This window comes from Odocoileus virginianus, chromosome 12 (genome assembly GCF_023699985.2).
Source record: "Odocoileus virginianus isolate 20LAN1187 ecotype Illinois chromosome 12, Ovbor_1.2, whole genome shotgun sequence".
Classification (NCBI taxonomy): Eukaryota; Metazoa; Chordata; class Mammalia; order Artiodactyla; family Cervidae; genus Odocoileus; species Odocoileus virginianus.
In genome coordinates this window covers 5,737,094-5,764,839 of record NC_069685.1, presented here as the reverse complement: position 1 = coordinate 5,764,839, position 27,746 = coordinate 5,737,094, and the positions used below count along the sequence as shown (strand labels likewise).

The 27,746-nt window shown below is 44.1% G+C and overlaps 1 protein-coding gene across 1 annotated transcript in view; it reads right to left on the bottom strand.

Annotated features, from left to right (window-relative positions):
* The window catches only part of GATB (glutamyl-tRNA amidotransferase subunit B), a 97,150-nt gene extending 70,109 nt beyond the window's left edge, over positions 1-27,041 (bottom strand). The window contains exons 1-2 of the mRNA XM_020903358.2: positions 26,826-27,041; positions 24,702-24,852 (exon numbers count right to left, since the gene is read on the bottom strand). Coding sequence (XP_020759017.2) covers positions 24,702-24,852; positions 26,826-27,001 — 327 coding nt within the window. The 5' untranslated portion in view covers positions 27,002-27,041. The remainder of the gene's footprint in view (positions 1-24,701; positions 24,853-26,825) is intronic.
* Between the last annotated feature and the right edge of the window lie 705 nt (positions 27,042-27,746).

The following is a 27,746-nucleotide window of genomic DNA, read 5'->3' as shown; positions in this document are numbered from 1 at the left end:
TCCTCTTGAGAAGGCATTGACTGATTGACAAGCCGGGCAAAACTGAGTCAGAAAGACCTTCACCGAAATCTTCACTACTCAGCCAAAACCTACTCAGCAGCTGTGTGCATCTCTAACCTCTCTCGGCTTCAGCTTCCTCATCTGTGAGGGGAAAAAACAGTATTCTACAGGACTGCTTGGGGAATTAAATAAAATTACTCGACATATGGGAGACATTTTAGTAAATCCTACTTTCAGAATGGAAGTGTTATTAAATGCAAAATGCCCAAATCAACTAAATCTTTCATATTCAAGCTTTTCTAAGAGACAATGGAATCTAATAAGGAAAGGTCTAAACAGTTCCACAGACCCATTAGTCTAGATTTACAATCCAAAGTAAGGTACAACAGATGCTGAAATTATGTATTATGTCAACATAATATTTCCCCCTTAAATGATAACCAACACCTTTTGTGATAATTAGTGTGTTATCGGCAGAGGAATAAAGACCATATTTCTTAACATTTCAGGAAGCTTATATGACTTCATTTTCTCTGTTTATTGTGAGGCAAAATTTCCTTGGATAAATCGTATGCTTGCCTGTGGCTAGAAAAAGCTCCCACTCTTAAGTGAAAGAAACTACCTTCTGACAAGCTGAAGAGTTACACACCAGATAATTGAGTCCATTTTTACTGCCGCCTCATTGCTGCCCACCGCATATCTGTGACTTCCTGTCTCCTAAGGCAGCAGCTACTTCTGAAATTTAAGGACAGTCCGTGGAGAAGAGATGCATGCAGGCATGAAGCAGACATGGCAGTCACGTTCTCAAAAAATCACTGCCCTTCAGCAACGTGCATGGGTCTAGAGATTATCATGCCAGTCAGAGAGAGGACACGCACCACACGATCTCACTCCCAAGTGGAGTCTAAAACACGACAGGGAACTCAGCTACAAAACAGGAACGTGGAGAACAGACCTGCGGTTGCCAAAGGGACGACTGGGAGTCTGGGATCAGCAGATGCAGACTCCTGTGTATAAATGTATAAACAGCAAGGCCCCACTGTATAGCACAGGGAACTGCACTCAGTATCCTGTGATAAACCATGATGGACAAGACTGTGAAACAGAACTATATATGTAACCACGTGTGTGTGCATATATACATGCATGACTGAGTCACACTGCTGCACGGCAGAGATGAACACAGCATTGCAAATCAACCCTGCTTTAAACTAAAGGAGTTTAGGGGGGGAAAAAAAACCCACCGTCCTTGAATAAAACTTCGGGATCTGGCAAGGATCTTTACTGGAGAAAGATTTTCCCCTAACATTAACTCTGAATATTTATCTTTCTCTTGTTTATAGTTTTTAAGAAAAGTATATTAATATTGCTAAAGCTCCAATGGTCATCTGAGTTAAATTCACCCATTCCAGTCCATTTTAGTTCTCTGATTCCTAGAATGTTGACATTCATTCTTGGCATCTCCTGTTTGACCACTTCCAATTTGCCTTGATTCATGGACCTAACATTCCAGGTTCCTATGCAATACTGCTCTTTACAGCATCGGACCTTGCTTCTATCACCAGTCCCATTCAGAAAACTAAGATCATGGCATCTGGTCCCATCACCTCATGGGAAATGGATGGGGAGACAGTGGAAACAGTGTCTGACTTTATTTTGGGGGGCTTCAAAATCACTGCAAATGGTGACTGCACCCATGAAATTAAAAGACGCTTACTCCTTGGAAGGAAAGTTACGAGCAACCTAGATAGCATATTCAAAAGCAGAGACATTACTTTACCAACAAAGGTCTGTCTGGTCAAGGCTATGGTTTTTCCAGTGGTCCTGTATGGATGTGAGAGTTGGACTGTGAGGAAAGCTAAGTGCTGAAAAATTGATGCTTTTGAACTGTGGTGTTGGAGAAGACTCTTGAGAGTCCCTTGGACTGCAAGGAGATCCAACCAGTCCATCCTGAAGGAGATAAATCCTGGGTATTCATTGGAAGGCCTGATGCTGAAGCTGAAACTCCAATACTTTGGCCACCTCATGCGAGGAGTTGACTCATTGGAAAAGACCCTGATGCTTGGAGGGATTGGGGGCAGGAGGAGAAGGGGATGACAGAGGATGAGATGGCTGGATGGCATCACCGACTCTATGGGCATGAGTTTGAGTAAACTCTGGGAGTTGGTGATGGACAGGGAGGCCTGGCGTGCTGCGATTCATGGGGTTGCAAAGAGTCGTACACGACTGAGCGACTGAACTGAAAGCTCCAATACTTTGGCCACCTGATGTGAAGAACCAATTCACTGGAAAAGACCCTGATGCTGACAAAGATTGAGGGCAGGAGAAGGGGACAACAGAGGATGAGATGGCTGCATGGCATCACTGATTCAATGGATATGAGTTTGAGCAAACTCCAGGAGATAGTGAAGGTCAGGAAAGCCTGGTGTGCTGCAGTACATGGGACTGCAAACAGTCAGACAAGACTCGGTGACTGAACAACAACAGATATTAATGTTAAAGGGCTAAAGTGTATAAATCCATTCATTTTAGATCACTGTCCCCATACTGAAACTCCATCTTTTCTAACCTATTCTAAAATTTACTCCCAAGATGAGAGAGATTACATGGAATGACAAACTTTTTCATATTACTGAAACCTTAAAAGTAATCAGTGATAGTGATAAGAAACATTAATTTCATGAGTGAACAGCTCCTATGACCCCAAGAGATCGACTTATTTCTTTATGTAAAAGATTAGTTTTTACTTGAAAGCTCTGACTTGCTGAGAAACAAAGCAACTGGCCTGAACCAACAAAACTCTAGGAAATGCTAGCTAGGCATTCATTATTGGTATGGACAGGGAATTTGGTGGAACAAGGCCTGTGAATATCAAAAGCAATTCCTAGACACATGTCATTCTATTTACAGTGTATGCATGCTAAGTCACCTCAGCCGTGTCCAACTCTGCAAATTTACGGGCGTTAGCCTGCCAGGCTCCTCTGTCTATGGAATTCTCCAGGCAGTAACACTGGAGTGGGTTGCCACACCCTCCTCCAGGGGATCTTTCCACCGCAGGACTGAACCCGTGTCTCACATCTGCATTGGCAGGTGGGTTCTTCACCACTAGCACCTCCCGTAGCTCTATACATTAGTCCCAGGAATGCCCTGAGGAGTAAGCCTTTGGAAGAATCTATCAGGACAAAGATTTTCAGGGAAAAAAAAAATCCTGAATTTTATGCATCCTAGAAGTATATAGCATCTTGTTATAGGCTTCCTGGCAAACTATGAAATCATGGAGGCTAAAAGGAAAAAAAAAGCCAAACCTTTACAGGCAACCCCCCTACTCCATTAGCTATGTTTGCTGTAAGGGCAGATAATAAAAGAACTAACCAGGATCTAAAAGTATGTCAAGGTTGTGAAAGGGGAAAAAAGGGAATGAGAGAGTAGAGAGAGAGAGGAAAGGAAAGGAAAAAGAAACAAAAAAATGAGACTACAGAGTCATGCCAACTAAATGCAGGAATCTCTGATTGGATCATGAGCCGGGGAGGAGTAAATAAAGGATGATACTAAGTTGACTGTGAACTGTGTCCTGGATAACCGGGTTGTAACCAGGCTGGCTTTCCTGAGTGTGATAATTATACAGCCATCAATAAGAGAATGTTTTTGCTCCTGGGAGAAAGACACAGAAATATTTGCGAATGAAGGGTCATAATGTCTGCAACTCACCCTCCAATGTCTAATTCAAAAGGAAAAAACCTAGATGTCGGAGGGATGTTCAGTGTACTCTTCTGTATGTTTGAATTATTTCAAAATAAAAGGTCTGGGGGATGAAGAAAAGAGTAGACAATTCTCCTATCTAAGAGGCTGGGGAGATGTTACAAGCCTTAAGTGGGGAAGACAGCCTAGAGGAGGCAGGAGCTGTTTACACTGATGCTAACGGATGAACCACACATGTATGTCAGAAGCCCCCATTCAAAGCTGCTGAAAATCAGTCGTAGAAAAGAAAATATTCTATATACTATAATGTCTAAACTTCGCCATGCCATAGTTCAGTGATATGATACTAGGTGACACGAAGCTCCTTGTGTAGATAATGGAGCATGGTGTTAACACTCATAGGACTGTTAAGTATTTCATTTTACAGGTGAAAAATCTGTTAAAAGGGAGTTCTGTTCCATCTGTATGTATATAAGTCCTGCATATAGATGGCTTTTATATAAACAGGAATATGAAGGAAACATATGTGTGCTCTTCTTCCTGATAGGAAGATAATTTTCCCTAACTGTATCTTTTCTAGTTGAAAATACTTTTAGCTTCCCCCAAACTTGAACAGGTATCCAATTTTCTGTTAATGTTTCTATTCTGTTGTCTCACTATGTAAACACACATGTAACTTCTCAATTTGTGCTTCTCTGAAACAAATCTATGATGGAAAACGTTGTATTGCCATTCACGTGCGCTGTGCCATTTTAAGTGCCGAACCCTACTGGCCACTATAAAATGGAAGCACTGTCTGTATTAATATTCTAACGCTGCAAAGTTAAGAGTATGAGTACCATAATAATATCAAGTAACATTCACATGCCACTTGCAAGTTATGAGGTGCTTTCACATACAGTAGCTTCTCTGCATAGGAGTAAAAGTGGAAGAGGGCAAGAAAAGACGTCAATAAGAGGGCTAGCCAGCTGTGAGAAGTTAAAACAGGTGATGAGTGATGACAGGCATCTTAAATGTTTACAACCAGCTATAAAGGAAAAATTCCCTGCTGTGTTTCGTCGGAAATGAACAATTAGCAAATTCTGCAGAAGGGAATGCAGTCTGGTGCTTTATGCTAAGAATGGGAGCCAGGCAATTCTCGCTTCTATTTTTAACTGGGCTCCTGACCTCCTGGTATCCTTGGGTAAGTCCAAAAGGCCCTCAATTTCTACTCTTATCAATTGGGGTTGGAGCCTCTGACCTTGCTCACTGGGGTGGCCTATGAGTCGGCAAACAACACTGAAAATTCGAGACGCAACTGACGATCACGTATTACTGTCTGTCTGCACTGCCTAAGAAAGCTGCAGAGCATGACAAAGACTCTTGATTGATCATGCTCCCTGTTTCTCTACTTGTGAAAAGAGATCCACGCATCAAAATTTGGAAGAGAGTACTTCTAAGCCTCCTGGGAACACTAACATTTTCCTGATTCCTACTTTTTCTCCCTGCCCCAGCTCCAGGCCTTATTATAAGGACTCAGCGAGCAGCAGAAGGTTGGGAAACAGGAAGGCTCACTAGCAAGAACCCTCTGCCATGAGTAAGAGACCCTCTTCAGAGGAGCCCCGCCTGACCACACCGACAACGCCAGCATCGTCAAGCCTACACTTGGCATACTGGGATGCCAATGGCAGGTGACTTCCTAACTTGGCCAAAGTCTTTCAAAGAGCAAAGGAAAAAAATTCCCCAAGATGCTGCAGTGCAGAGAGTCACCAACTCCTCCTCCCAAACTAGATACACTGAAAAGTGATTACAATTTATTCAAACAACAGGTGTATATTCCTGTAGTGTGGAGAAGGAATTCCAAAGGAAACCACCCCACAAAAAAGAGTACCTCACGTCTCCTCCCAGAAACTGGCTCGGACTTTGGAGGGCAGAACTGAGCATCCTCCGTATCCTGCCCCCGTGTTTCCTGGTGGATTCTGCTCTCTAATCCATATTCCTTTGTCCTCAAAAGAGGAGTGACACTTGTAATGAGCCACTCTGGGAAAAGGAACTGAGCATACGTGGCCGGCTCCTTGTGGCCCAGCATTTCTATTACAGGCTCTCGTGTAAATCACCAGAACACAGCCTGCGTGAGCTCTTTCTGATCCACACGCCCACTAAGATGGTCTATTCTGGTCTGCTCCGGCCATGTGATAAGCTTTCTACGAGTGAAAGGACTATGGTTTGGGGGATGAAAAAAGTACTAGAAGCCATTTGGATGTATCATGTTACATTCTTCAATCAAGCTATTATTGGTAATGACACTAGTAGGTTCATCTCCATTTGTCTGAACACTATGCTGATTTCTCAACTGGTTCTGACTCAAGATGGGAAGACGGTATTATTTTTACTGACACCCTAAAACCACACAACATCTTCCTGGAAACACTTTTCTAGCACTCATGAAGCCAACCCAGAAACGCACCCCCCCCCCCCCCCCAAAGCATCACCACTGACTCCAAGAAGCAGAAGGATCCGGAGGCAGCTGGCTGCCGTGGCCGGGGATGCCTTCCCTGGGAGGGCAGAGCTTTTATAGGTCTGCTGCAATTTTTTAAAGCTCTGGACCTGTCCGGGGAAGAAAAATGAATGGTACCCAGTTGCATGATTTCAGGCTGCATTTTTATTACCAGCTTCTAGAATAAATCACCAGAACAAAGCCTATATGAACCACCTGAATGGCAGGGACAAAAACTGTCACAGACACAGTTAGGTAATTTTTTTAAACTACTGTATATTTATTTCAAGAAAAGACCTCTGAGCGTGCATACTCCTGGGCACCTTCGGTAATGTGTTCGTGGTCTATTTTTCACGCATTCTCACCTTGTTTTCTCGTATTACAGACTTGTGGGTGGAGTAGTGCACCAAATTCAGTTTAAACAGTTAAGAGTTATAAACAGAGCAAGCTCCTCTAACAAGGGCTTGCTGCTGTTGTACTCAGTGGCTCATCCAAGGGCATATTTTGAAGGGAAAACAAACCTGCATGATGGGATGTGGAAACCGGGAAATAGGCAAGAAGCCCTTCTGAAGCTCAACACTGAAGGTTTCTCGCTCCAGGATGAAGCTCTGGGGAGATGAGATGCTGCCTGGAGATGGCCCCTTCCCAGAAAGGAACATGAGGCTCTATCAGAAGCAGTCACTTGGGGAGAAGGCCAGACCAAGTCCCGTGGGTTCCCGGAGACGGGGGTGGAGAGGAAAACAAACCCTCACCTTCCTCGTGGGCCGCATTGACATGCTGAGCTGGTTTCTGCCAAACATCAGCAGGAGGACAGATAAACACCCCCCCTCCCGAGCCTCCTCTCTCCCCCGCCCTCGAGGCCCCCGCGCTACGCGGCTGCTCCCCCAGCGGTTTATACGTCAAACCTCTCTCCTTCGTTCCACTCTCTCCTTCCCCGGGGTGTCCACAGGTCAGTGCTCCACACCTGCGTCTCCATTCCTGCCCTGCACACGGGCGCATCAGCACCACTTTCTAGGTTTTATACACACACACACACACACATGCATTATCTTTTTCTCTTCCTGACTCGCTTCCTGTAACAGGCTCTACACCCACCCACACCAGCTCAATGGACTCAAACCCGCTCCTTTTGTGGCTGAGTAACACCCCATTGTGTGTGTACCACGACTTCCTTATCCATTTATCTGCCGGTGGACATCTGGGTTGCTTCCATGTCCTGACTACTATAAACAGTGCTGTGGTGGGAATGTAAACTGATACAGCCACCATGGAGAAGAGCGTGAAGATGCCTTTAAAAGCTAGGAATAAAACTACCACACGACCCGGCAATTCCCATACTGGGCACCTACCCCGAGGAAACCATCACTCAAAAAGACAGATGTACCCTGCTGTTCCTCTTAATTGTACCATCTTGCTTTTTTGTTGTTCCTTGAGAGGAATGAGATGCATCATCACTTCCACACACAAAAAACAATTCATTAAGGCTGAACTGCTTTTGCAAAGTGGGAACTTTTAAAGGAAATGGGTGAGAGGGTACATCCTTGCACAACTAGGGGGAATTTGGAAAGAGCTCAATTACTTGATCTGTGTCTGTGATAGCAGGGCAGAGAAGATGACAGCAAGGTATACACATCTCTGCCTCTGCTGCGATGAGAAGGGAGGGACAGCTTGGAGGCAGGAGGAAAGAGAGAGAGACGGAAAGATGTCTTTCCTGCCCCATTCGAAGTCTTGAATCGCCCACCTTCATACCCTGGGCTGCAGTCCCAGCTACATGGTCATGCCCGCTTTTCCCTCCTGAAATGTTTCCATCTTAGTAAAGTCTCAGCCCAGACTTAGGTTAAAAATGAAGCATAAAAGTCTGCTCTAAGAATTGATTGCCATAACCTGCTCTCAGGCAAACCTGGCGTTCAAATTGATTAACTATGTGGTCTAGGAACTCCAAGCTAAGAGATAAACATGAAAAAAAGGCTTAGACCTGGGGTATCTGGCAGAAGCCAAAGTGCAAGCTCTTTGGAGAGTTGCTCTCCACCCAGCCAGAGGGTCCCCTCTAATAAAGTCCTGTCAAACCTGACTCCGCAATCCAAAACTACAAAGCACACAAGAAGATCATCTACCGTCAGCCAGAGTCAGGAGACGTAAAAAGCAGAACAAGAAAGCCCAAGAACCTCATGTAATAGAATTCTGAACACGGGATAAGCAGATTTAAAATTACCAAAGAAATAAAGAACTGAATACATGATAAAAGAACAAGGTATTTTCAAAAAGATAGGAGAGATGTAAGAGAACAGAATTTCTATAAATGAAAGATACTCTCAGTGAAATTAAAAAAAAAACTCAATGGATACATTAAAGAACAGAGCATACATAACAGAAATAATTAGTGAACTGGAAGAAAATGTAGAGAAAATTTCCTAGAATGAAGCACAGATAAAAGATCCTAAAAGAATATTTCATTATGGCCACGATCTGCCGAATGAGAAGTACAGCTGGGAGCTGCCCAGTCAGGGCTGCTCTCTTAGTGGGAGGTTGAGAAAAATCCAGTGCCTAGGGCACTGAATTGGTAGCTTGTTAGGTTAGATCTCCTTTCACCCAATTCTTCTTCTGAAGCAGCACTCTTTTGCTCTTTTCTCTCTCCGTAGATTTAGATCTCTCACCTAGTGGACGCTGTAATAAACAGCACATACAATCAGCTTCCCTGGTAGCTCAGCCGGTGAAGAATCTGCCTGCAATGCAGGAGACCTCGGTTCGATTCCTGGGTCAGGAAGATCCCCTGGAGAAGGGACAGGCTGCCCACTCCAGTATTCTGGCCGGGAGAGTTCTATGGACTGTATAGTCCATGGGGTTGCAAAGAGTTGGACACGACTGGGCAACTTTCAGTTTCACAATCAGCGTCACTGCTGAGCCGTCAATGCCTGTGTGAGCAGAGCATGTGGACAGATATCTATTAACATTTTCATATACACACCTGTTAATGGTATGTGTGTTTTGAAACATACACATGCCTACAAAATAGCACCTACATAAATCAGAATTCCAGAAATTATGGTAGAACAGAGACTGAAGGCTGAACATTAAACAGACCAGAAACATGAGTTCAAACCTGACTGACACAAGAAGCAACCAAATAACTGCTGGGCAGTTCTCTCATCTAAGTTAAAGGGACTGAATGGAACATTTCTGGGATCTTTTCCCATTCTCATTCTCATTCTCATACTGCTTACAACACTGAGAAGCTAACTAGTTTCATATTATTCATGCCGCTTGTTTTGTAGGACAGGTCTCTACTCAGAGCCTATTCTTATTTACATTAAGAAACGCAACCATCTAGCTTTCTGGACTGGAGCAGATCAGAATAACTGAGAAGTGAAAAATGGGCAAGAAGGGGTTCCTAGAATCAAATATATTGACGGCAGCTTAACAAAGGAGGTGAGAGGTAGATGACTGCAATAACAAGGAAAAAGACTGTAATACGAAGCCAGAAAGAATGGCTATCTTTAGCTGTTTCCTGTAGGATCAGATAATTTTACACACCTCAGTAGACCTTGAAGGCACCATTATATTACAACAATATATTGCTGATAACCTTGAGCAATTAAGAAAAGGCTAGCTTATGTTCAGTACACTCTATTTAAAAGCAGAAAAGTAGACAATGCATTTTAGAAAGATTCCCATAAAGAAGTTAAAACATATCAAAAGGGTTTTAGATATCTGGGAAATTCTTTCCTATGGACTCATGCATGTATTCATAAGTATCTGCAATTATACAGAGAAATATTTATTATATACATGTTCTGTGCAAGGTACAGTCAAGTGGCCTGAAAAAGATCCATGAACTGCTTTTTAGAACCTTAAATCAAACATAGAAATCCTCATAAACAACATCCATAAAGGATGTTCAGTCAGCTGTGAAATATATACTGTCAGAACACAGAAGCACTAGTGTTCACAGTTAGATTTCCCGTGGGGAACTCTGTGTGCGAGAAGGGCAGGGGTGAGGGAAGGGAGAATGGCTGTGAAGAGGGAAGCTTTCAAGAACCCACCAAGGGGGAACTTCCGTGAGGGTTGAGAATCGACCTAGGAATGCAGAGGATACGATTCGATCCCCGGGCAGGGAACTAAAATCCCACATGCCACAGAGCAACTAGGCCCACGTGTCGCAACTACTGAGCCCGCGTGCCACAAGAAAAGGTCCTGCATGATGCAACAGAGACCCTGCCTGCTGCACCCAAGATCTGATGCAGCCAAAAAGAAAAGTAATAATAAATAAATAAAATTAAAAACAAAAACGAAAACACCAAATGCTGGCAAAATATCCAAAACAGGAAAGGAGTTAGATGCTTCCCTGCGGGAGGACAGGCCATGCTGCCCACTGGACGTGAAAGTCCATCGTTGTCATGGGTCATCCGAGTCCACGGGGGACATCCAATTAATGAGACAGAGGGCAAGGCAGGACCATCAGAGGGTTCAGGAGCTGAAAGGAAGCCTACCCACACCTGCAAGCATGAGCTCACAGACACACCTCTTTTGCAGAGGGTCAAAGAGGTCACGGGGCGAAACACTGGGCCCGGGAGCTCCCCTGCCCAGAGGACAGAGGGACAAGCGTAGCAGCGGCTCAGAGTGGCGAGAGCACAGTGCAGTGATCAGTTCCACAGATTACATTAGAGCAAATCATTGAAATGGAAAACATTTTAATAGAAAACTGTCACATCTGGTCTTCTCAGTCAAACAACCAACCATCATTTAAGTGTGAATGGACAGAGAGGCAAATATAGATCTGATTATAAATGTATGCATTTAAATACTTTTTTCCAAATGGTGTTTTCTTGAATTTCTATTCCATTTAGAAGCTTTGAATTAAAAAATGTTTATAATTACATTTTGAATTAAGAGTCAGAAAAGTGCTTAAGCCTAATGCTCACTAGAACTAGTTAAGTATTTCTAAACCTATTAGGTCCTTTAAAACAAAAGTTATTACCAATATCTGCTATGTTCAGAGAGCTAGGATATTGCAGATTTACCCAGATAATACATCTGCCATAAGAAATTTAAAAAATAATAATCTCAAAGACTTTACAAAGGAATTCATATTATCATCTCTTAAAGGGGCAGGATCCCTCTCAGAGTGATCTGCATACACGTTCAAGATGGAATCGCCAGCATAAGGCGTGATAACTGCATTGTCTGTTAGTCCCCAGAAGGCAGGCATCACATCAGATCATCTTCCTTCTTCATTCCCCTTCTGCGTGCTAACAGTAACATTCTTGTGAATAAAAGAAAGTTTTGTAAAATGGGGTAAACAATATCCCAGTTCCAGTTTTCACGCCATAGCTGCCAGGGCTAATCTCAAGCACCTTTGTGACATGGAAAACCCCCAGTGTTTTTTCAGACAGCAAAATCCTGATCCTGAGAAAAGCAGAGCCTGTTCCTGCGGGCTTCCATAGCCTTTTCCCCAGTTCTAGAAGCAAGAGACAGTTAAGAGTTACTAGGAGGTTCCACGTCATGTACACCTAAGCACTTTCAAACAAGCAAACCAAGGTCAGAGTTAATATGAGTTAGAAATTTTTTTTTTTTAATGAAACTGAGCAGCACTGTTTATCAATGTGTCAGATGTCCTGGCCTCTCATCAATGGAATGCGGCTCAGCCTAATAAGCAAAAGCAGGTACCTCCTGGTCACAAACAGACCAGTCACCCAGCAGCCGGCACTAGCAAAGCAACAACTTTCTCTTTGCTTTGCCTTCTCCTGCTCGGGGATCGACACCAGGGGGGCAAGCACTTCAAATGACAAAGTGAGCATGGGAGCGCGCGCGCGCGCGTGTGTGTGTGCGCGCTTGTGATCTGCACAGGCATATATTTCAAGCACACTTGATGCTTTGCTGAAATCTCGCCATTACTGGAAACATTAGCAAATTATGAAAGAAACAGAGTTGTAAATCTCTAGACATTTTATCAAACAAATATACTTCTTTTTCTGTTTTTCTTCCCATTTCACATCTCACATACAAAATATTACGAGTTGGAATGACATTGATAAATAGGAAATAACTGACTCGAAGAAATAACCTAAGATTCTGTCTATAATTCTATACACAAATAAATGATTTAATAAATTAAGGAAAATTCTGTACCACAGTAAGGGGTTTTACTAGGTCAAGGTAATGAATGAAGCTGAATGCCGGCTAATAAAAACAAAGAATGCTGTTCTTAGCTTAGCTGTAATCCTGCCTACCAGCAGGAAAATAGGCCAAGTGACCTTTCCAGTCTGAAGATTTATGATGGGATTCCACATAATTCTAAAACTAAAGGTAAAATGAGAAGATAAAAATGCCTGGAGTCCTAAGAAACATTCCGAAGAAGGGTCACTAATCAGGATGGCAGGCGGGGAGGGAGGCTGTAACCACAGCCTAAGTTAGGCAGAGCCAGCAGGACAGACACGCTGGGCAGGGCGGGGAGTGGAGGCGGGGAAGAGAACAAGGATGTCCGTACACACAGACACGTACACAGAGAACTGTGTAAATACACACAGCCAAGCTCAAAAGCAAGGATGGAAATCCCCAGGGGCCCCCACCACCCAGGGGTAGCTGTCCAAGGCAGAAGTGCAAACGGTTATGAACCTGGAAGCCTGACTACGATGTTCCAATCTGACTTCTGCAGTCTGTCAGTTCAGTCACTCAGTCGTATCCGACTCTTTGTGACCCCATGGACTGCAGCATGCCAGGCCTCCCTGTCCATCACCAACTCCAGGAATTTACTCAAACTCATGTCCATTGAGTCGGTGATGTCATCCAACCATCTCATCCTCTGTCATCCCCTTCTCTTCCCACCTTCAATCTTTCCCAGCTTTAGGGTCTTTTTAAAATGACTCAAGTTCTTCACATCAGGTGGCCAAAGTATTGGAGTTTCAGCTTCAGCATCAGTCCTTCCAATGACTATTCAGGATTGATTTCCTTTAGGATGGACTGGTTGGATCTCCTTGCAGTCCAAGGGACTCTCAAGAGTCTTCTCCAACACCACAGTTCAAAAGCATCAATTCTTCGGTGCTCATCTTTCTTTACAGCCCAACTCTCACATCCATACATGACTACTGGAAAAACCATAGCTTCAATTAAGATGGACCTTTGTTGACAAAGTAATGTCTCTGCTTTTTAATATGCTGTCTAGGTTGGTCATCACTTTTCTTCCAAGGAGCAAGCGTCTTTTAATTGCATAGCTGCAGTCACCATCTGCAGTGATTTTGGAGCCCCCCAAAATAGTCTCTCACTGTTCCCCCATCTATTTGCCATGATCTGATGAGACCGGATGCCACGATCTTAGTTTTTTGAATGTTGAGTTTTCAGCCAACTTTTTCACTCTCCTCTTTCACTTTCATCACAAGGCTCTTTAGTTCTTCGCTTTCTGCCATAATGGTGGTGTCATCTGCATATATGAGGTTATTGATATTTCTCCCAGCAATCTTGATTCCAGCTTGTGCTTCATCCAGTCCACCGTTTCTCATGATATTCTCTGCATATAAGTTAAATAAGCAGGGTGACAATATACAGCTTTGACATACTCCTTTCCAAATAGATTCAAGGGATTAGACCTGATACACAGACTGCCTGAAGAACTATGGACGGAGGTTCATGACACTGTACAGGAGACAGGGATCAAGACCATCCTCAAGAAAAAGAAATGCAAAAAGGCAAAATGGTTGTCTGAGGAGGCCTTACAAATAGCTGTGAAAAGAAGAGAAGCAAAAGGCAAAGGAGAAAAGGAAAGATATACCCATCTGAATGCAGAGTTCCAAAAAATAGCAAGGAGAGATAAGAAAGCCTCCCTCAGTGATCAGTGCAAAGAAATAGAGGAAAACAATAGAATGGGAAAGACTAGAGATCTCTTCAAGAAAATTAGTGATACCAAGGGAACATTTCATGCAAAGATGGGATCAATAAAGGAGAGAAATGGTATGGACCTAACAGAAGCAGAAGATATTACGAAGAGGTGGCAAGAATACATAGAAGAACTGTACAAAAAAGATCTTAACAACCCAGATAATCACGATGGTGTGATCACTCACCTAGAGCCAGACATCCTGGAATGTGAAGTCAAGTGGGCCTTAGGAAGCATCACTACTGTCTACGGCCATACCACCCTGAATGCACCCGATCTCGTCTCATCTCGGAAGCTAAGCAGGGTCGGGCCTGGTTAGTATTTGGATGGGAGGAAGCATCACTACAAACAAAGCTGGTGGAGGTGATGGAATTCCAGCTGAGCTATTTCAAATCCTCAAAGATGATGCTGTGCAAGTGCTGCACTCAGTATGCCAGCAAATTTGGAAAACTCAGCAGTGGCCACAGGGCTGGAAAAGGTCAGTTTCATGCCAATCCCTAAGAAAGGCAATGCCAAAGGATGCTCAAACTATGGCACAGTTGCACTCATCTCACATGCTAGTAGAGTAATGCTCAAAATTCTCCAAGCCAGGCTTCAACAATACGTGAACCATGAACTTCCAGATGTTTAAGCTGGTTTTAGAAAAGGGAGAGGAACCAGAGGTCAAATTGCCAACATCTGCTGGATCACTGAAAAAGGAAGAGAGTGCCAAAAAAAATCTACTTCTGCTTTATTGACTATGCCAGAGCCTTTGACTGTGTGGATCACAACAAACTGGAAAATTCTTAAAGAGATGGGAATATCAGACCACCTGACCTACCTCTTGAGAAACCTGTATGCAATTCAAGAAGCAACAGTTAGAGCTGGACATGGAACAACAGACTGACTTCTCCACTTCCTACCTAACTGGGATATTCACAGCACTGCCTCAAAGTGTTGACGAGGTTAAAACAACTGCACACACATAAAGCAAGCACTGGGTAAATGTGAGTGGACCCTACCACCACTAACCTTGTTAACCAGGCTGAAGAGACACTGGATGCTGGCAATTTCAGGCACTTAAGGCGAAGAAGTCAAGGCTGGGATTCCACTGGGGCAGAGAGCTGACAGGAGCCACAAAATCCTGATCCAGCCAGAAAATCCTGTGCCACTGAATGAGGAGTTCACATGGAAGAGGCAACCACCTCAGGCCTCGGGTGGAGAGAGAGTCTTGAGCAATGACAGCCCCCGGCACTCTGCCAGCATGGAGGTGGGGCTTGAAGGGCAGCATCACCCCGGCAGTGTGGCAGCTGGGGGCCCATAAGTGAATGAAGAAACCATCCCTTAAGCCCAAAGGGGGCCAGCAGAACCACTGTGAATCCCTCCAGTGACACAGCCACAGTCCTGGGCTGAGTCTTTGGGCAGAGAAATCACACAGAGTACCGAGCAGGACAAACAAAAACACTTCCATTCCTGGACGGATCCTGGCCAGAGCTGTCAGAGAGGAAACACAGACAGGAGCAGACTTCTCGCAGGAACGAATGCCTGAAGACAAGGAAATCGAGTCTCCCACGTGCTGAGCGGACAGCCCTGTCAGCCTGGGATTCTCTACTGTCGCTCAAGAGCCAGGGAGAAACAGGGATGATGGGAGCACAGACAAGCTGAGAGAGCGTCTCACCCACAAACCCCAAATCCAAACACACTAACAGAGGCAGGAAAGAGCACCGCCGAGGAGCGAGAGATGCAAGAGACAGTGTTAGCTAGAGAAGGAAAAATCAGAAGGGGGCTGGGAGAGTCCCGCAGTCGTGTCCGACTCTTTGTGATCTCATGGACTGCAGCCCACCAGGCTCCTCTGTCCATGGGATTCTCCAGGCAAGAATACTGGAGTGGGTTGCCATTCCCTTCTCCACGGGGTCTTCCCCACCCAGTGATCGAATCCGGGTCTCCGGCACTGCAGGCAGATTCTTTACTGTCTAAGCCACCAGGGAAGCCTCCCAACCTTCCGCAACCCAGCCCCGAGAGCTGCCTTCAGTTGGGAGTGGAGGGCTCCCCTTCCCCGAGGTTCCAGAGCGAGAGCTGCCTTCTCCCTAGGCTCCAGGGACAGCCCCCGCTTTCTCAGGAACCTGATTCTATCAATGACTTTCTCTTCCCCGTATGTCACTGCTTTAAATCTAACTTTCAGTTGTTTAACAAAATATTACATGTATGTATAAATTTCCTTATAATTTATAAGGAAAACTAGCAGTGCCTGCCCCCCCAACCCCCACCCCCAACAGTCCTGAACCACCTTCAGATCTCTGAGCTGGCGTGTCTGGTATTTATCTTCCTATTTTTAATAATAAACTGTGCCAGGGGACCTTGGGACAAGGCATCACTTTCTCGGCATGGCTCTTGGCCATTTGCCATGTGACAATCCTGCCTTCATCTGCGAAGGAGACTTGACCAACTGTCTCCATGACCCAACGTGGTTGTTTCTGGAACATGAAGCCACGACTTTGCCCATGCCATTCCCAAGAGATAATTTATGTAAGTTACAAGGTGAGATGTTTTGCAATACTTTTATATCTTATTCTGTCCCATGGAATTTACCCATGCTTATTACTTATCCATTCAAGAACAAAATAAGCCACCCCTGGGAGGGATTGGGGGCAGGAGGAGAAGAGGACGACAGAGGATGAGATGGCTGGATGGCATCACCGACTCGATGGACATGAGTTTGAGTAAACTCCGGGAGTTGGTGATGGGCAGGGAGGCCTGGCGTGTTGCGATTCATGGGGTCACAAAGAGTCGGACACGACTGAGCGACTGAACTGAACTGGACTGAAGTGCAAGCCCACGATGATCTGAATGACGTTCACGTGGAAAAGTCAGGCTGGTAGGAAGCAGGCCATCCCACCCATGGGGAAGCAGGGACACCTGTACGTGCTTGACCCTGGGGCGAAGGGTCTAGAATGTGAACGAGCCTTTCCCCGTAACAGGGGGTAAGTGTGGGATTTACAGGTGAGGGAATGGGTGGGGTGCGGTCACTGTTTCAACTTTGGGGGAAAAAAAAGAGAAAATTTCACCATCAGAAGGCTGAGAAATCAGCAGAGATAATATCTGATTATTACTTAATATTATCTTGATACAAAAACCTTGTTGAAAAACCTTTTGCTTCATAATCCGTCTCTAGGGAGCTCTAAATCTTTCACTCATTGCCTTATTTAAAAAATAAAAAGCTAAAGGAAATAACAACAGCCAATTAAACAAAAACAAAAACCAATCAGTCAAGTTAGGGCCTGAAAAGGAGAAAGAGGCTGCTCCTAACCGTGGCTCCAAAATATTCCTAAAGCGTATCCTTACATTACTTTTTTATTACTTTATCAATTTAGGACATGACTTCCAATCATGGTAGATAACAATTTAGTTCTTTGACTTGCCAATATCCCAATTACATCACAGTTTTTGTTAAATAAGTAGGTGGTGTTTGTCATTATCGTGTAAATTGTGTCTGCTGAGCTGCTCAGTACACTCCAACCACATTTCCTTTCTCGAACGTTTTGCTTCTTCCTGGAGTTTGTAGGCTTTTCATTTTATCATTAGTTTAATTTTATTGCCTATTGCTTATTATTTTCTAAGACTCCAGTTTCTCAGACTCACAGATATAGAGAACAGACTTGTAGTTGCCAAGGCGGGGCAAGGTGGAGGATAAACAGGCTGGGAATTTGGGATTAGCAGATACAAACTACTGTGCATAGAATGGATGAGCAAGGGCTTCCCAGGTGGCACTAGTGGTGAAGAACCCTCCTGCCAATGCAGGAGACATAAGAGACTCAGGTTCGATCCCTGGGGTCGGGAAGATCCCCTGGAGGAGGGCATGGCAACCCACTCCAGTGTTCTTGCCTGGAGAATCCCATGGACAGAGGAGCCTGGCGGGCTAGAGTCCACAGGTTTGCAAAGAGTCGGACACAACGGAAGTGACTTAGCACAGACTTTACAGCACAGAGAGCTATAGTCAAAATCTTATGATAAACTATAATGGAAAAGAATATGAAAAAGAACGTGTGTGTGTGTGTGTGTGTGTGTGTGTGTATAATTGAGTTACTTTGCAGTAGAGTAGAAATTAACACAACATTGTAAATCAACTATACTTCAATAAAATCAATGAAAGACTCCGGTTTCCTTGTAAAAATCTCTTATCCACACAAGCATTACATACCTGCTGTTCCCTCCCCACTCCCTTTCTTTCTGGCAACCTCTCTGTTCCAGAGCCATCCCCTCCCCTCCTGCGAGGCTCTCTAAGTCTGTAGCAGAGCCAGTAACCCAGAACATCTCCATGTTTCCAGCAGGTTCCCTTTTGTTGGAAAGATGATTTGTTGAGAACCTGCCTGTCTGAAAATATAATTAGTCTACGGCTACACTTGATTTGTAGTGGTGGACACAGAATTCCAGGTTAGAATGATTTTTTCCCTAAGATTTTAAAATGCACTATTCCATCATATTCCACCTATAGGCGCTGCTTTGAGAAGTCCAATAGGACTGATTCCCAGGCCTCTGCACGTGACCTTCGTTCTTAGTTCTAGTATCTTCTCTTTTTGTGTCGTCAGATTTTTTTTAAATTGGAGGGTAACTGCTTTACAATGTCGTGTTGGTCTCTGCCTTACGACGACTGAAATCCGTCTCATATATACATACACACGTAGACATCTCCCTCCCTCCCGAGCCCGCCTCCCACTCTCGCCACCACTCCCTCCTGCCCGGCCACTCTAGCTGGTCAGAGTGCCAAGCTGGGCTCCCTGGGTTACAGAGCAGCTTCCCGTGGTTATCTGCTTTCACTGGTGTTGTGTTCCCTTCCTTCATGCTGGCGGGCCTGCTCTGGGGGGCTATTTTTATTCCTTGTACTGGGTCACTGGCAGGCCCTTCTGATTTGGAGACTCGTGTCCTGCAGTTCTGAGAGACTCATCTGTGTCATTTGTTTAACAATTTTCCCTTGTCTACTTCCTCTCTTTTGGAACTCCTATTAATCAGAGGTTGGACATCCTGGATTGATTTTCTCAATTTCCTATTTCTTCCCCCCTACTGTCCAATTCATTGTATGTGTGTTATTCTTTCTGAAAGGTTTGATTTTATATTCTGACTCTTCTGGACTTTTTTTTTCCATCCTAATTTTAAAGTTTATTTTAACAAGTGGTATCATATTCCTGTTTCAAAGATACAGCTACCTTCTCTTACCTTTCTGAGGATATTTATGAAAGCTTTTAATTTTTACAGTATTTTTATCCTACGTGTTATCTGTTGCATCTGATTTCTTTCAGTTTTCCTTTTATTTTGGGCTCTGTCTGCTACGCTGGACAATTTCTGCAAATGTCTGGTGGTTTGGGGCTGTCAATTTCTATTTTAAAGTAAGGTACCAAAATGCTGAATCAGAGTTCTATGCAAATACCCAGGCCTTGCTGATTGGGGGCCTTCACACGAGGACAATCAGTGGGGTGGCTGGGGAGGTTTGTTTGTTTGTTTACTGTTGTCGTTCAGTCGCTCAGACATGTCTGTCTCCTTGTGACCCCATGGACCACAGCACACCAGGCTTCCTTGTCCTTCACCATCTCCCGGGGCTTGCTCAAACTCAGGTCCACCGAGTCAGTGATGGGCTGTTTTTTACTGAGATCGCCCTAAATGTCAAGTTCTGCCAGGATCCCGTGGATTGCTGCTTAAGGAGTTGGGGGGTGAGAAAGAGGAGAGACGGTCACACTGGGAAAGGCTCGGGCAGGCCCGGGGCTCAGAGTACAGACACCGTCTGGGCCCAGTGCCTCGGCTCCCTGGGGGAGGGTGTCAGCAGCTGAATTTCTGCCCAGACTGCACACCCCTGTGGGGCCAGAGCAGCTGCAAAAGGGCAGGGAGAGGACCTCAGGTCTGACTGCTCTGAATCTAGACCTTGACTTAACGCCTCTGTCTCCACCTGCCCCTGGCCCTCCACAATACCTGCGGATCTCACACCGGGACCCTTCCTGGGGCTGCACAGAGCACACGTCTCCTTCCTGAGCAGTGCTCTTTCCGCAGGCTTTCTGCCCCTCTCCCGGCCCACACTTAACTCCCCTCTGCTAAGTCAGGCCCTCCTGCCTCTACCTTCTCTCCCGCTGTCTGGTCTCCTCTCCCATTCTCTCACAGGTTGGCAACATCTGGATTCTTTGGCTGTCATTTCAGTGGGGTTTCTCTGGGGCTGGGAGAGAGGCAGGTTAACATGTATATGTTCAACTTGCCACATTAACCAAAAGCCTCTTTAATTGCCCCTTTGTCATTCGCTCCTTCTCATCAGCATCAAAAAGTGTTTTTATTGTATTTTACTGCAGTAAAAACATTTAACATGAGATCCATCCTCTTAGCATATTTTTAAGGGGATGTTACCTTCCTGTTGACTATAATTCATCATCATTAAAACCATCTCAAGTTTCTCCAACATTAATGAAACTGAAAAGTTTTTTTTAAATTAAACTTTTTATTTGGGAGCATAGCCAATTAACAATGCTGTGACAGCTTCAGCTGAACAGTGTAAGGGACTCAGCCACACACACACATGCATCTGTCCTTCCCCCTCCCATCTAGCTGCCACATAAGACTGAGCAGAGAGCACTGTGCTCCATTTTAAATGCAGTGTGTACATGTACATTCCAGACTCCCTAACCATCCCTTTCCCTTTTTTTTTTTTTTTTAAATCACCTCTCTGTATTTATTTATCTGGCCAACTAGATCAAACCCAGGCCCTTGGCAGTGAGGGCTCAACAGTCCTAACTGCTGAGCTACTAAGGAATTCCACTCCCTTTTTTAAAAATAATATCATCAGTGATAAGTCATGTTTTTTTGTTTCCTTTCTTTTTGCCACACCGCACAGCTCGCAGTATCATTTCCTGACCAGACAAACCCAGGCCCTGGCAGTGAAACTGCTGAGTCCTAACCACTGAACCACCAGGAAATTCTCTACTGCATTCTCTTTTCCTTCTGAGCCAAACTTCTTGGAATAGTTGCTCAGTTCTCACCTCTCCCTCAACATCCCTGAGTTTTTCTTCTGTCATGTTCCTTCTACCCCCATCAACCTACTAAAGCTGTTCTTGCAAAGGATACCCCCGTAGACAGATCCAATGGCCACTGCCTAGTCCTCACCTCACTTGACTCTTAGGAAGTGTGACATCATGTGTGCTCACTCCTTCTCGGAACGCTCATCCCTTGGAGCTTCTGAGCCTGTACCTCTCTGCAGTGGGCTGCACATTGCTTAGCAGGGCTTGTGTAGTACAGACTACGCTTTCCATGCCAGCTTCACCTCTTGCCACGCCATACTGAAGTTCTAGGCTACAATGCATGCACGTGTGCATGCGTGCTAAGTCACTTCAGTACTGAGCAACTCTGTGTGACCCCATGGACTATAGCCCGCTGGGATTCTCTGTCCATAGATCTTCCAGCCAAGAAGACTTGAGTGGGTGGCCATGTCCTTCTCCAGGGCTACAATGCATCAAATTTCTTTCAGCTTCTAGATCAAGCCATGTCCTGTTTTTCTTCTGGTCTCTGTACTTCCCATTCACTTTTATCTGGCCAAATTCTGCAAATTCCTTATGTCTGTGTTAAATGTCTCTCCTTGTATTCCCACTACCAGCAAGTTCACTGAACGGTACTGTAACTGCCTGCTCACTTGTCAAGTTCATGAGGACAAAACTCTCATCTATCCTTTACCTTCTTCAAAGTTGTGTCACTAGAGCTTCCACGATGGCTAGTACATGGGAGGCATCCAATAAATGTCAGTTGAACGAATGAATAAAGACACAATTGCGAGAGGGGAAGAATCAAATACCTCCAGAAATACACTTTCTTATATTTTCTCTTTAATGGGCCAGCAGAGCAAGTGAATTTGGTCTACAGAAAAAGACGACACCCTAACCTAAATTCTTTGGCTGCCCTTTTCTCCTATCCAGTCAGCGTATCTGACAGACGCTCACCATTTTTGTTATAAAAATAACCAAATGCAGAGTCAGGATATCAGAGCATCAATAAAGCAGCTCCACAGGCTCAGCAAAGGCCAACTGTCTCCATGTTCCAGTACATTTAAAACTTCTATATAGATATACCGTTGGGTTTTGAAGTGCTGTGAGAGTGAAAATGTCTTACTCTGGTAGTTTTAGTGTAATCTGGGTCACATGCTAAAACAGGCCTTTTAAAAGACAGAAGCATTTCTGAAAAAGAGGCAGATGAGTTCTGCTGATAGAATCCATTAGGCTGCCCAAACCATGAGTGTGGTAGACTCCAAAGAGGAAAAACAAATCCCAGCTCAAGCGAACTGGATTCCTAGCCTTCAGTTGTCATTTAATGACTGTAAGTCAAGCTCTCAACACTTCGATGTCCCAAACACCTTCACTGTCACCCTGATAATGCTTATACCTGGGCAAGTATCTTCTTCTTTAGGGCATGATGAGACATCTTTCAAGGCATGCTGACATTTAGGTACTTTGAATTGTCTCTAATATTTGACCACATTTAGCCTGGAGAATCCCATGGACTGAGAAGTCTGACAGACTACAGTCAAAGGGTCACAAAGAGTTGGACACAACTGAAGAGACTTAGCACACACACACAGCCACAACTGTAGAAAACCTGCTTAGTTGCAAAGAGATGTTAAAGTTATGACCAACCTAGACAGCAATATTGAAAAGCAGAGACATTACTTTGTCAACAAAGGTCTACCTAGTCAAGGCTATGGTTTTTCCAGTGGTCATGTACAGATGTGAGAGTTGGACTCTAAAGAAAGTTGAACGCAGAAGAATTGATGCTTTTGAACTGTGGCGTTGAAGACTCTTGAGAGTCCCCTGGACTGCAAGGAGATCCAACCAGTCCATCCTAAAGGAGATCAGTCCTGGCTGTTCACTGGAAGGACTAATGTTGAAGCTGAAATTCCAATATTTTGGCCACCTGATGCGAAGAGCTGACTCATTTGAAAAGACCCTGATGCTGGGAAAGATTGAGGGCAGGAGGAGAAGGGGATGACAGAGGATGAGATGGCTGGATGGCATCACCAACACAATGGACATGGGTTTGGGTGGACTCCAGGAGTTGGTGAGAGACAGGGAGGCCTGGCGTGCTGTGGTTCGTGGGGTCGCAAAGAGTCAGACATGACTGAGCAACTGAACTGAACTGATAATAAAAACCTTGCTAGATACTACATTCCCACCTGGAAAAACCTAGAAGGAACTCTGCAGTTAAGTCTAGTCTCTTGATAATGAACCACCATGTTGGAAAAAAAAAATTCTGAGCTCAGAAGGAAGAAAGGAAAGGTGTTGTGATGAATTGTTTGTCTAAATAGATATTTATTTCTACAGTATTTGACTCTCTGCCCCCAAAGAGAATTCATACATTTATAACTGAAAAATGTAAAATATAACTCTTCACAAACGGAAACAGTCTCGCCATAAACAGATGCTCTAAAGCAGAGGAAGAGAGTGAGAAAGGAGGGCAAGACACTCCTGGGCTTGTCTTCTCCCAGAAAGACCCAACAGCAATTCAAAGACGACCCTAGACAGGGTTTACCGGAATAGGAGTCCTCCAGGACAAAAAGCGCAAGGAAGGAACTAGTCCAAGACAGAGATGCCGCCCCAGTACAACCAAAACCCTGAGCAGGTACACTGCAGCAGTCGCCGTGGCCGGACTCTGGGAAAAGTAAACTTCTGCCCCTGCGCTCCTGCTGGGGTCCGGTTTAACCAGTTCTCACTTGTATTTAAATGTTAGAGAGCATGGAATTCGCCCAGGACACCCACTCCCTCCTCCCATCACCATCAGACACACCTTCCCTGAAAGGCTGGCAGGAAACCCCACATTCAGTTGATAATGCGTGTCCTGGACAGACTATGAGCCAAGTATTTGCCCAAATGGTCACACTGTTCCTTCCATCCTTTTCTTCAAAAAGCAAACCACCTATATGAAAATACATGCTAAAAATCTTGCTGGTGAGTACACTGGACCCAGTCATTCCTTGGGTTTTAGTGAAAAGGAACAGACAAATGAGTGATTAACTCAAAGCATCATAGGGTTGACTTTTTCTCCACTACTGAGCCCTTCTTAACTTTCAAAACCACAATGACTATGAACCTTACACTGTAATACCATGTGACATATGCTGCTTCCTTTGGCCAGACTCCTCCTCCTTCCCCAGATACCTGCCTGACTCCGAACTGGCTTCTCAGCTACCTCGGACACCGCCTCCCCCAACGACCTTTCCTTAACGAACTACACCCCCTCCCTAATTCCTCACAACAGTCCTTCTCATACTGAATTAGGTATCCCTCCTTGGGGATCCAAAATTAAACTCTGCTTATGACCTTCACAGGAATAATCACACAGTACTCTGCCTGTATATAGGACACATCTTCCCAACTTGTCTTTGAACTTCTCAAAGACAAAGATCGTTGCTCATCCTTCTATTTCAGTTCATAGCACAGACCAGACATCCTAGTATTCAGCAGACATTCTAAACCATGTGTGAGATGAGTGCATGAATGTATGAACAAATGATGACGTTTAGACTTAGAATTCAGGGATGAGTCTTTAGAAAACATTTAGTCCATCCCACTCCATTCAAAGTTTCCCAAACAAGTTATTTCCTAAGAGTTATGTTCAATGAAGGATGTACATTTTGCAAATGAAAACAGCATTAAATAAAAGCCTTACCGGCAAAGTTCCAGGTAGAGATGCATCAAAAAAAGATACCAAAGAATTGGGAGGAGCTGCAAAGCGGACTTGAGATCCAGAAAAGAGTTTGGAGTTGGAGGCAATCTGGGCATGAATCTCCAATCCTACCACAGCTGCCCATTCACATTCACTAAAGAGGAAAACATAATGGTTAAGAAGTTATTAGGTTAGATCTATTACCATGCGTGAATGAGCTTAAACTGCAAATGTTACTAATACTTTCCACTTGTCCTTTTAACTTATTAAAATTGTATATTCTACTTTAAAAAATGTGTTATATTGTACTGGGTGATTAAATCAAAAGCAATGCAAAATGAACACCAAGAAGACTGGCAAAGCAAGATTCATTTATAACATGGCATAAGAAGAGTTCACTGTGCAAACACGGTAACAGAAAGCAACAATACGGCATCTGAAAACAATTCAGAAATGGTTATCAGGTGGAGACTGCTTGGCTGACTTTAATGAGAAGCACCATTTTCTAAATTAACTGTCCTCTGTCAGTTAATCACTCAGTACATGAAGAAAGCTGATTTTGTGAACATTTTTAGAATTAACAGAAACATCAGGATTTTACTACTAGAGAAATAATGATAAATAAATAGTTGTATATCTCATTATTTTAAAAGGAAGGGAAATTCTCAGTCACGTTTTGAATTCATTTTCTAACAATGGTTTGCAAGTAAAGTAACCATAATAATACAGATAAAATGGATTACTACTAAATGATAATCTTTGGAATTCTGCACAAAAGAAAACATTAAATCATCACAAGTGGCTTTTCCCCGCCCCCTGGTTCCCCAAATCACTTTAAATTCTGGAATACTCAGGTTCCTTTGCATGTTTTAAACTTAATTGCTACCAAATCCAAGAAGTTGCAATAGTGCAGTTTAAATGCTACAATAATCTCTTATCTGGTCACTCCTACTCTGTTGGGTCTGTAGGAACATTCCATACACAGGTCTCCCTAAGTTCATCTAACTGTGCTTATTCCATGGGTTGTTATCAAATCCATGTATCCTGGGCAATCTGTAGATGGCCTGGTGAACATATACTCTCTCCATATTCTGTCTGTTCCTATCCTGCTCTTCCCTCAAGCAATTTTTTGTATTATCAAAATTTTTATTTACGTGCATTTGGTTTTGTTTCAATCATTTCAACACATGAAGTTCTGTATTTACAGTACTGGTGAATTCCTTATTTTTAAAGTTTGCAATCACAAATAATAATTGAGAGGAATTAAACTAAGAAGTCATCAGAAATCTGCATTCACTAAAACCTTATTGAATATTTTTTTGCAGTTTCATGACATAGAGAAAAACTATTTTTCACTCACTTTTCAGTGAAACAACCTAATTTAATGAAAACAACAGAACCAGTGCTTCTGGACATTTCCCCCTCTGTTACAACAGAAAAGCAAAAATAACAGCAACCTAACTATCTCAAACGAAAAAATGAATATTAGACACATGCCTTATGTTTCTTCACTTAAAAAGAAATCATTTAGGTCTTACATAGTGAAATTTAAACAGCTGTTCAGAGAATACTGAGCAAAATAAGCAACAGTCTCTACACAACCAGAGGGGAGATCTCTTATACTGGCTGTATCCTCCTAGGTCTACACACACACGTTCAACAAGAAAGGCCTCCACAGATAGGTGGTTTTCTCTAACTCTAAGCCACCCATCCAGAACTTGTAGGTAAAGGTTCCTTTTTACCATTAAAACACTGCTGGCCCGTAGTTGTGTTAAATACATGTCAGCTAAATAAGATCCCACTTCTACTGATACTGGGCTGACTACTAGTTAAGGTGACTGAACCACTCTTCTGCCTGTGAAACAGTCACGAAAACACTTACTATTTTACACTTGCAAATTACCCAAATAAGGCTATCTGAAGACACTGGTTTACGTGTGGGGTAGGGGCTGATAAGACAGCCCGTTTCCTGTCTTTATTTAGGTTTCAGGGCTGCAACATACAGCCCAACACCTTCCCGCCCACCAAAACGTCCAGAGTTAAGGCTGGGCTGTAGTGGGTATCATCTCCCAAGTCCCGCAGTTCTACCTCAACTTAAGTGGGAAATACTGGTATGAAATAGTATACCCTTTTCTTGGCTTCTGGGCTGTGATGTGGGGCTGCTGAGCCACTGAGCTCTGCCCCCTTTTCCCGTTGGACGTGGACCCAGTCGGAGGCCCTCTTCTGTGGCAAGAACCGCAGCCAACCCGGGCGAAAGCAAAACGCCTTCCAGGACAGAACCAGCGCAACGTGGGCGCCGCCATTGTCTCTCCTGAGTCCTGATCAGGTGACACAGCCTCCCTCTGCCGCAAGGCTCTCTGGGAAACGTAGTTCTAAGAAATTAGATACACCGCGCTAGACACGGACCGGAAGACTACTCTTCCCAGAGAGGACTGCGACCGGAAAGCTTCCGGAACCGGGCGGGGAGGGGGCGGGAAGGAGAAATAGACGGGAGAGTGGGAGGGTTTCTGGGTCGGAAGGTGTGACTCCTCCTAGCGGGGAGTTGGAGAGGTTTGTAGCTGTGAGCACGTGTGAGAGAGAGCGGGAGGTGGCAGAGATCGAAAGGTGAGAAACGTGGCTGGGATTTTATACACCAGTTAACCTGTCGGGCTGAAGTAAATAACCTTGACATCTCCGTAAAGACTTTCTGAACCCCCCCAACCCAGTTCTTTTTTCTGCTGCTTTTTCCACTTCAGACATCAATGTATGCATAAATGCAAGAAATACTTATTTGCATGCAAATATGCTCGGCATGGTTCTTAGACACTGGGGATTCAGCAGTGATCACGGCAGATACAGCCACTATGTTCACGGAACTTATATTCTTGGTAGACTACATATACAGAGAAGTTAACAAAAATAGGATGCTTTCACATAGACCACAAGGACTATCTTAAAGCACAGCTTCTTGGGAGATAGACAGACCTAGATTGAAACCTCAAGAACATTTAAAATTTTTCTTTTTGATCTTGGCCAGTGTTTGAAAACACTTTCCTTACATACAGTGGA